This window comes from Otolemur garnettii, unplaced genomic scaffold, assembly GCF_000181295.1.
Source record: "Otolemur garnettii isolate 467f Iridium unplaced genomic scaffold, OtoGar3 scaffold00010, whole genome shotgun sequence".
In the NCBI taxonomy this organism is placed as follows: domain Eukaryota; kingdom Metazoa; phylum Chordata; class Mammalia; order Primates; family Galagidae; genus Otolemur; species Otolemur garnettii.
In genome coordinates, this window is record NW_003852405.1 from 1,756,802 (window position 1) to 1,766,783 (window position 9,982).

At 49.1% G+C, this 9,982-nt stretch overlaps 1 protein-coding gene across 1 annotated transcript; it reads right to left on the bottom strand.

Annotated features, from left to right (window-relative positions):
* Positions 1-6: 6 nt before the first annotated feature.
* LOC105886442 (glutathione S-transferase Mu 1) lies at positions 7-5,419 on the bottom strand. The gene is made up of 8 exons (XM_012801691.2): positions 5,301-5,419; positions 4,985-5,060; positions 4,496-4,560; positions 4,124-4,205; positions 3,922-4,022; positions 2,589-2,684; positions 2,393-2,503; positions 7-317 (listed from the first exon to the last, which is right to left on the bottom strand). The coding sequence occupies exons 1-8, from the start codon at positions 5,334-5,336 to the stop codon at positions 228-230; spliced, it is 657 nt and encodes a 218-aa protein (XP_012657145.1). The 5' UTR covers positions 5,337-5,419; the 3' UTR covers positions 7-227.
* Between the last annotated feature and the right edge of the window lie 4,563 nt (positions 5,420-9,982).

Genomic DNA, 9,982 nt, shown 5'->3' on the forward strand with positions numbered 1-9,982 from the left:
GACACTGCTGGAGGAAAGTGGGGAGCAGAGGCTTGAAATAGCCTGGATGGGACAGGACGTGGGGGAGGTGGAGAGCACCAATGAGGCCTTGGAGATGAGAAAGGAATGAAGAGAGGGGCAGAGGAAGGAGAAGGCTGAAACAGGGTACAGAGTCCACTGTTCTCCAGGGCCCCAGGCAGCAGGCTGAGGACTGGCTCCTCGCTGCCATCTCCTGGCCCGACAAGGCCCTACTTGTTGCCCCAGATGGCCATCTTTGTATACAGAGGCTTTGGGCGGTAGCGGCTGGACTTCATGTAGGCAGAGATCTTCTTCAGGCCCTGAGAGGGGGAAAATGAAGCCAGAGCTCAGGGTCTGCTGCCCATGATGGCTGCAGCAGCCCCACAGCAGGCCCAGCACTGCAGGGCCCCGACCCAGCCTTCCCTCGGGGGCTCAGGTGCAGGAGCATCACCAGTCTCCTAGGGTCCCAGCTCAGCTCCCTGCCCTCTTCCTGTCTGTCCTGTGGCAGCTCTGAGTAACAGCTACACTAACAGAGACACTAGTGTGCTGGCTGCTCTCTATCCACCAGATATTCCAATGTAGGCTTAGGAAATCCCCCCATCTACCTGCAAGGTCAGTTCTCCTATCACCAGGTATCAGAAGGGAAACTCAGGGGCACAGAGAGCTTCAGCTCCTTCCTCAGGCTCACACAGCTGGTAATGGGACAGGGATGGCAAGCGTCCTGGCTCTGTCCCTCTCTAGTTCTGGGCTTTCTGCCAAATTCCCCTCTTCTCCCACTCCCCCAAATGAGGTCCTGTCACTTCCTGTCTGCACAAACATTCTTCTTTGTCACAGGGAGGATCTTGGCTTGCCTGGCTTTGCCACACAGGGGAGGGCCTCCTGCAGTACAAAGGGGCTCAGAACAGGCCAGTGTAGCCTGCATGGGAGCCCAGATCTCACAATGAATCAACAAAACCTCAATAAAAGTGGAGAGGGGATGTGGGCCAGCAAAAGGAAGGCCGGGCCAGGCTGAATCATTCCCTGTTAGCAGAAATGCCATAACTCTCTACCTGGTATCTGAGTCCAATCTCACTGTGCCCCAACCTACCTCTCCTATAGCCCTGCTACCCCTGACCAGGTCATATGGCACTCAGGTGCACTATGCACGATTCTACCAGGACAAAGTGCCCAGATAATTTCTAAAGGTTCAAGGAGATCAAGGGCTTCGTGTACCCACAGGGCCAGGCTCAGGCAGGTCACAGGCTGCAGCCCTCAGCTGTCTCCCTGCTCTCTCCTCCCACTAACTCTTGCATAATCCTCAAGGCCGCCTGGACCAGAACCAGAGCTGATGAGAACGAGCTGAGACAGCAGCTATCTTGAGTGGAAGGGAAAGGAAAACACAGTGAATGACCTGATGGACTTGATCCCCAGATCTGTCCTAAAGTAGAATTTGTTGCTCTCAAATAATTTGACTAAGGATGATAGGTGATTAGCCCTGAGGTGAGGTACAGGTTCTGCTCCAGAACCCAGGTTCTACTGCAGTTCCTCAGAGGTATATGTGTCTAAAATTCCCTAACTACAGGTATGCCTGTAACTCACAGCTCCTGTTCCCGGGATTATCTTTGCAAATACCTCTATGACTGAAACAGTGTTATATATAGAGGAGAGTGTCAGGGAATGAGTTAAAATAAGTGTTCTACCCCATCTCACAGATAGACACCTGGGAAACCAGGAGGAAGAGAGAGAGGATGAAAAGGAGGAAGAAGACATGGCTCCACCACAGAACACATCAAGATCAACTCCTGAGACATGCACACCCACATGTGCACTCTAATTAGCCCCCGCCACAGCCCTGGGATCTCAGTAGTTCTCATGATAGATATTCAATTGGTGCTAAGGATTGGGGAGATTGGGTTATAAACACTGTCTGTGTCTTTGGTACTAGACCTCAGTCTGACCTTGTCCACTAAGGGGAGCCACATGTATACTCCTAAAAATTTCTGCCTCTCTCATAGTGTCCCTGGCTATGAAACCCAGGGTAGACAAGGGCCTGAGACTCTTCCCTTGGGGACAAAAAAGGGAGAGCCTGGACTGCTGCCCATAGAAGCTATAGGCTGACAGAGAGCCACTGCACAGCCTTGACTGACTCGGGGACCTTGAGCAAGTGCTTACCCTCATTCACAGTTTCCTGATCTGTAAAGTGGACGTGATAATTCTATCAACCTTCTGCATGTGTTATAAAGGTTAAATTTGACATAAGAGATATAAGATGCTGGCCACATATCTTGGCATAAGGCCAGTGATCAATAAATGCTAGTTATTCTTTGTTTTAGCATAAGAAAGAGGGAAGCATGAAAAGGAAGTGAAATAAGGGACGTGAAAGAGGAGGAGGGAGGAGGAGGGTGGGGAACATCACCTCAAAACGGGCCATGAAGTCCTTCAGGTTAGGGAACGCATCCAGGCACTTGGGCTCAAACATTTGATTCCCCTCAAAAACATCGTAAGTGAGAAAATCCACAAAGGTGATCTGCAGAAGGCCAAGGATGAGGGGGCTGGAGCTCTGGGATGCAGGAAGTATGACAACTCTCATTCCCCACTGCCTGCCCCTTTACCTTGTTCCCTGCAAACCATGGACGTGTCCCCAGGAACTCTGAATAGAACTTCATCTTTTCAGGGAGGCCCTCCAAGTACTGAGGCTTCAGTTTCTCCTGTGGCAGAGAACAGCTGTCAACACTCTCAGACACCAGCACTCCATACACAGAGGCAGGACTTCCCATACCTGTGTGTAGCCCCTGCTGACCACCGGTGAGCAGCCATCTTCCCCACAAGGGAAGTCACTGTCCAGGCTTCTATTAATACATCAGCATCGATTAGCCTCATTTTAGATACCATACCCCATCCAAGATGATAAGGCAAAAAGGATTAAGACTGTCCCTGAATCCGATCTCCAAACAAGCCTCCTGTGGCTCAGTCCCCTGAGTACCTGGTAGGGTCTACAGTGAGATGTGAGTCAGAATGACAACAATAAAGAATAAAAAGAGTTCAGGGAAAGAAGTCGAAAGTTCTACCCAGTGGGGTAGCAGAAGAATGCAATGGAGAGTTCAGTAGTTTTTGAAAGATGAGGAAAATTTCAGATTGGGAAGAAGAAAGGGGAGGTACAAGGTCCCTTGAGTGACACTGAGCTTCCTATTAGGAAATGCAGTGATCCCTGAGCATGTCAAGACATCACTTGGGAGACGGTGGAACATAAATCTGAATATGAGGGTGCCATGACATGCCCCCATCGTGTACTTGTATTCCTCTTAGTTTGAGTCTGTGTGATCCAGAAGCAGGTGCATGGGGTGAACCACGTGGGAGAGAAGGCCCACAGCAGAGCTCAGAGGTCAGGGATGGAGGGCATTCTGAAAGTAAACAGTACTATCTAAAAACTGAATTTCCAACCCAGGGAGTCAGGACTCCATGCAAAGATTGGCAGAAACTGGAATAAATGGTTTTATTTGATGTGGTTTGGGGGCTTTGGCAATATAGGAAATAGCTTGGAGAATAAGTAGCAATGATAGAAAATAGATCCAGGAGAGATGGGAATGTAAGAGCCCTGGCTCCTGATGCAAACTCCACCTCAGGGCTGGGCACAGTGGCTCATGCCTGAAATCCTAGCACTTCAGAAGGCTGAGGTGGGTGGATTGCCTGAGCTCACAGGTTCAAGACCAGCCTGGGCAAGAGCAAGACCCCCATCTCTAAAAAATAGCCAGGTGTTGTGGCAGGCACTTGTAATCCCAGCTACTTGGGAGGCTAAGACAAGAGAATCACTTGAGGCCAAGGGTCTGAGGTTGCTGTGAGCTGTGACACCATGGCACTCTACCCTAGGGCAACTGAGTGAGCCCATGTCTTGAAAAAGAAACCAATAAACAAACTCTGCCTCACCCAAGGGTAGAGGAGACTCACAAAGTCAGGGCTGTAGCACATTAGGGCCAGCTGCAGGCGGGTGTCCATAGTCTGGTTTTCTAAAATGTCCACACGAATCTTCTCCTCTTCTGTCTCTCCACCTGGCACCCACACAACAGAAACTCCCTCTCAGCATCTCACCCAGGACAAGCCTGGGGGGATGGACACTGCCCAACTCCAGCCTGCAGCCAGCCCCACTCACACAGATTGTGCTTGCGGGCAATGTAGCGCAGGATGGCATTGCTCTGGGTGATCTTGTGAGGTCCATCAATTAAGTACGGCAGCTGCATGGGTGACCAGGGAGTTCATGTGGGACACCAGGCTCCCAGCATCCCTTCCCTTAAGCAAGGGCAGTGTGACACCTGGCACTCACTGTGCCTGCCCACCGCAGGCCCTATGTAAGAATACTGTCAAAGGGATGAGTGACCTGGAAACAGGACATCATGGAAAGGCGGCGTAGTGACCAGGGATGACAGTAATGGAGGAGAACGCACCTGGTCTGAAACCGCGGTTTCACCTGGGGACATAGGGACACCTTTACCTTCCCCCAAACCCTCCCTTCCCCTGAACCTACATTGGGAAAATCCAGGCCCAGCTTGAATTTTTCCTTCAGCCACTGGCTTCTGTCATAGTCAGGAGCTGTGGTGGAGAACATGAGTGAAAACAAACCTCCCCAGAGTCCAACCCTCCTTCCCGGGGACCCTCCCAGGGAGTCAGAGGCAAAACCCCCTCAGACAGCTGAATCTAGAATCTGAACAACTTCCTCCCCATTACAAAGGTGAGGGGTGGGGTGAAGAATGCTCGTAAGGGCTCTGGACTCTGTACCACTAAGGCTTCCACGGACAAATTTTAAGGGGCAACCCAGCCAACCACCTGCACCAGGGCCCAGCAATCCCCTTCCAGTGTCCTGTCAGAAGACCTGACTGTCTCCACAAAAGAGCTTTAGGGAAGGCCAGGCTGCAGCGCCAGCAGGTGCACAGGGAGCACAAGGGGCCGTGGCGTGAGCTGCCTGGTTGTCAACTCAGCACACTTGGACCGAGGTCCGGACTAGAGGTTGCCATACCGTCCCCCATCGTGTACATCTTCTCCTCATAGCTGGAGTCCGTGTATTCCAGGAGCAGGCGGATGGCATGAGCCAGCTGGGAGAGATGGCCCAGGTCAGAGATGGAGGGACCCCGATTCGTGATTTTACCTGAGTCACGAGAGCCTCCACCCTACACCTACATGGGCCCGTCCGGTACGGGCACGTGCAGGCCCTCGTGAGAGGGACCTGCAGGGGCTCCAGTACCCTGAAGTGCCACCATCCCCAGAACCCCAGGTGCTCAACTCTTCCCGGCTGCTGCGCCCCGGTGCCACTGCCCAGGCGGACACTCGCTCACCCCGCGGATGTCCCAGTAACCCAGTATCATCGGCATGGTGCAGGGTGCCGTGGACTCTGTGGACAGGTCTCCGCGAAACAGAACTTTGAATCTGAAATTCACGACGGTGATTGTCAGGACCTATCTGCAGTCTCTGGGCGGCTCCGTCCCGCCCTCTTGGAGGCGGGGCGCTGTCTCCCCGCCCCTCCGGCTACAAGTGGTCGGTTGCATTGCCGCCTCCAAGCAGGGCGGTTCCAGGAGCAAAGTCTGGGCGCCCAGCACCCAGAGGCCGGGGTCAGGCTAGTGCCTCCCAGCCCTGCCCCCATCCAGCCTCTGCGAGGTGGCAGGGCACTGACAGAGTACTTGGGAAAGAAGCCAGATCCTAAACAGGAAAGCTCTTCTTTCTCCTTCCCTCCTGGCGTCGCTCAGCCTTTTGGCTGTGGACTCCGGCGCGCTCTGGCAGGCTGGGCTGCCGGGGTAGGCCATAACGGGGCCCCCCACCCCAGGATTTAATTCAGAGTCTTTCCCTGGAAGACCTGGACTTTGTCCATTTCCAAGGTTACTCTGAGGCCTAGTATTCCATGATAGCCACCCATATACAGGAACGGAAATCAGTGGAATAAGAATGACTCCCAAGAAAAGGATCACAGTAAAGCAAATGTGGTGTCAGTGTTTTCGTTTAGGGACCCTTGGATGCTGAGCCCTTCTGTTATCTGGCTAAGATATGTAAAATAGCCAATTAGTATTTGGCATAATTAATTATGAACCAAAAATCTTAAGCCCTGCCTTGACTGAATGGACTCCCTCTTGGCTAAGGGGACCCCAGAAAAGCTTTAAAGTTGAGTTGCCTGCTAAGAGAAGAGGGGAGGCTAGACACACCTAGACTAAGGTGACCAGACATCCCTCTTTTGGTGGGACAGTCCCGATTTTTAACAATTTGTCTCGTGTCCCGCGGCGTTTTTAAAAAGTCCCGATTTTTGGAAAGAATGTGCGATAAGCTAGGGAACGGCGGGACAACGGGTTTTCGGCTGCTGAAAAGGTTAATGTAACTCCATTTGGGAATGGAGAGGTTAACGTAACTTCATTTGGAAATGAAAAGGCTAATAATGTAAACTCCTTACCCCCCCCCTTTGACCCACAGGCACCACCCTGTACATAATTTTTCTTTAATGTATTATATTTGTAAATTGTACTTATGTTGAAATTTAAAAAATATATATTGCAATACTATTTTTGCATTCTATGAAAATTTTTGTTGCTCCATATAGACCAAATTTTTAATTAAGAACACCCCCACCCCAGACCCCCATCAATGGTGTCCCGCTTTACCAGTGTTAAAATCTGGTCACCTTAACCTAGACACACCTCCCTCCCTTCTGGAGTTGCTCTTTTTAACAATAAGATAGCAAATCATCCATAGGCCTAAGGCCACTCAAGACAAAAGTTAAATCACACTTGCAAGTCACTAATTTACTTCACAGATCACTTGAGTCTGAATATTTGGTGCCGTTGCTTTGTCTCTGATCAACAGATCCTTTGGTTAACATGGTGGCCCTCTCCTGTTATCATACCACTCTGGGAGGCCAAGGCAGGTGGATTGCTTGAGCTCAGAAGCTTGAGACAAGTCTGAGCAAGAGTAAGACCCCATTATCTACTAAAAATAGAAAAACTAGCCAGGTGTGGTAATGCACACCTGTAGTCCCAGCTACTCAGGAGGCTAAGGCAAGAGAATCTCTTGAATCCAAGAATTTGAGGTTGCTGTGAGCTACGATGATGCCAGGGCACTCTATCCAGGGCCATAGAGTGAGAACCTGTCTCAAAAAAAAAAAAAAAAAAAATACAAGTCTTTAGAAAAAGCTTCATTTCTTTAACCAACTGTAAATCAAAGAATCTTTAAACCCACCTCTAATCTGTAAACCTCTGTTTGGAGATGTTCTGCTTTTTCAGGCCAAACCAAGGTATGCCTTCCAGGAACTGCGTTATGATTTTATATGTAATTCCTTTCTCCTTCAAATGTATAAAACCAAAGTGTAACCAACCATGGTGAGACCATTTGCTCAAAACATCTTGGGAGTACCTATCCAGGCCATGGTCATGAGATGGGTGCCAGCAGCCTCATGGGCGCCTACTACCTCATCACCCCCATAAGATGGATGCCGACGGCCTCACAACGGCTTCACACCACCACCACCACCCGTAGGAGGAAGGGGAAAAAGAGGTAAGTGAAATGATGCCAAGTAGCATTACTCTTAAATCGGTCCAGATCAGGCCGGAAGAGGACAAGATAAGAACGAATGGGCCAAGAACTGCCATCACGAGAGTTAATGAGCTAAGTGCTGTGACAAATTGTTTCATTTACCCATTAGTTGCTAGATCTGCACTATGTTACTTTATTGTTATCTAACTGCCCTTCATGTTACCTATTGACTAAACCGCTAAATTGCAAAGTTCACTTCTGTAAAAGAGGTCATCGTGACCCCGTGCTCGCTTTTTGCTTCTTTTGCCAACTTTCTTTTTACTTCTAATTGCTAACTTTCAGACCACCTGTTTGTCTCGTTGCCAACTTTTAAACTAAAATAACCCCAACTTCAGACCCCTCAATGCTCCCTCACTTAGTCTGCTTTAGACTTTGCTGAGACAGCCCCACAGTAAATAAAAGACTCCTTTTGAAATTCTAATTTGAGTCGGGAGTCCCTAATTTCGCCCCATAACAGTCATGCATATTTGATGCACAATAAGTCTCTTTAATTTACTTTACAGGGTTTAGGTCCTTTACAGTTGACATTATGAATCTAAATTCAAGAACGAGGCTCCAGTATGTGGATATTTGAAGTTCTCTCACAAACCTCTCCGCTGCCAAGAAAGGTCCTGCCAGGACAGTGACCAGAAGTGCAGTGGACAGAGAGGGAATGTGATGGAGGGAGGAAGAACATGTCCTCAGAGAGACCATATTTCTGTCCTGCTCAAGGAGGCCAGAGGATGGGGGCCAGGGTGGAGCCAGGGAACTCCCCCGTGGGACCACAAGCAGGGTGGGCAGACCCTCAGCGTTCCTGGTCCACAAATTCTAGCCCTAACCCTAGCTCTGACCCATGTGTGGTCTGTGGTACGAGAAGGTAGCTCAAATGACCTTGAAGTCACACTGTGATCTGTGGTACAACCTGCCCAATGTTCTACTGCCAACTTTCTTCATTGAAGGCAGAGGCTATTTCAAAACTAAGAGATGTGCAGTAAATTGGCCTTTCATTAATTTTGCTTCATTTAAAGGAGATTACAAACCATTAATGATATGTGAAAACAGATCAGTAGGCCTTAAACAAGAAAGAGATTTACAAGTTTAAGGGCAAGGTTGTTGCACTACAAAAAAAGTAATGTTTGTTTTAGAATTTAGCTAACATTTTGTTAGGATTGCAGGAGATGAAACCGATATATGAATAAGATTTCAAACCACCACAATAATGTAGAGTAGGACTTGAGAATGACAGGCACACTTTATCACATCTCCATCAGGTCATAAAGGCCAGATGGTCTATAGTTCTCTTCCAAATTGGGGTGCTTGGGACTATGTCATTGAGGCTGGCAAAATGCAGTGCATGTTGCAAGCACTCCCGACTCATTCAGACCTGGGCAGTACTCCCAGCTCAAATGCCTCACGTGTATCCAGGTTCAAGAAGCAGCCTCTGCACTCAAACTGAGCTCCCATACAGTTGTCCTGCGGAGAGGTCATAGCACCACACACACACACTCTCACACATACGTGCCTGGCCCTAGGAATAGATGGAGTCCCATTATACATTCAGGGTTTGTCATTCTGAGTTTTATACATCTTAATCTGGGAAAGATAAAATTTCTAGATCCAACTGAGAAAATGGATTTCTTAGAAAGCCTGACGCAGTCCGTGGCAGTGATCAGATAGCAGGAAGAAATGCCTTGTGAACTGGTTAGCTGTCATGTTGAAGTCAAGAAAAGGGAGCCTAGCCCAGTGTCAGATGGTTGATCGAAATCGGGGAAGTTTTCCATTCTTTGTTTTCCAGAGCTGATACCTGTTTAACTCTTAGGAAAACAGTTGGGTGACAACTAGTGAGTAGGGGCTATTGAGAAGTGACAGTGAGTAAGAGGCCATTGAGAGGCGACAGTTAGTGAGTAAGGGGCTGCTGAGGGGTGACAATTAGTGAGTGAGGGGGCTGTTGACCCACATCCTGTCTCATTATGACTAGGAAACCTAGTTTTAAAACATTTTCTGGGGTGTCTTTGGCCAAAGAGTTCTGTTCAGTTGGTCAGGGGAGGGTTATGGGTTTTTTTTTCCTTTGTTTAATTTTGAGACAGAGTCTTAAGCCATTGAGACTAGATTGCCATGGTGGTAGATTGCTGTGGTGCCACAGCTCACCGCAAACTCTTGGGCTTGAGCAATTCTCTTGCTTCAGCCTCCCAAGGAGCTGGGACTACAGGCACCTGCCACAATGCCCAGCTATAGATGAACAAGTTTTTTCCTTTGTTTAATTTTGAGACAGAGTCTTAAGCCATTGAGACTAGATTGCCATGGTGGTAGATTGCTGTGGTGTTACAGCTCACCGCAAACTCTTGGGCTTAAGTGATTCTCTTGCCTCGGCCTTCCAAGTAGCTGGGACTACAGGCGCCTGCCACCAATGCCTGGCTATTTTTTGGTTGTAGTTGTCATTGTTGCCTGGCAGGCCCAGGTTGAGTTC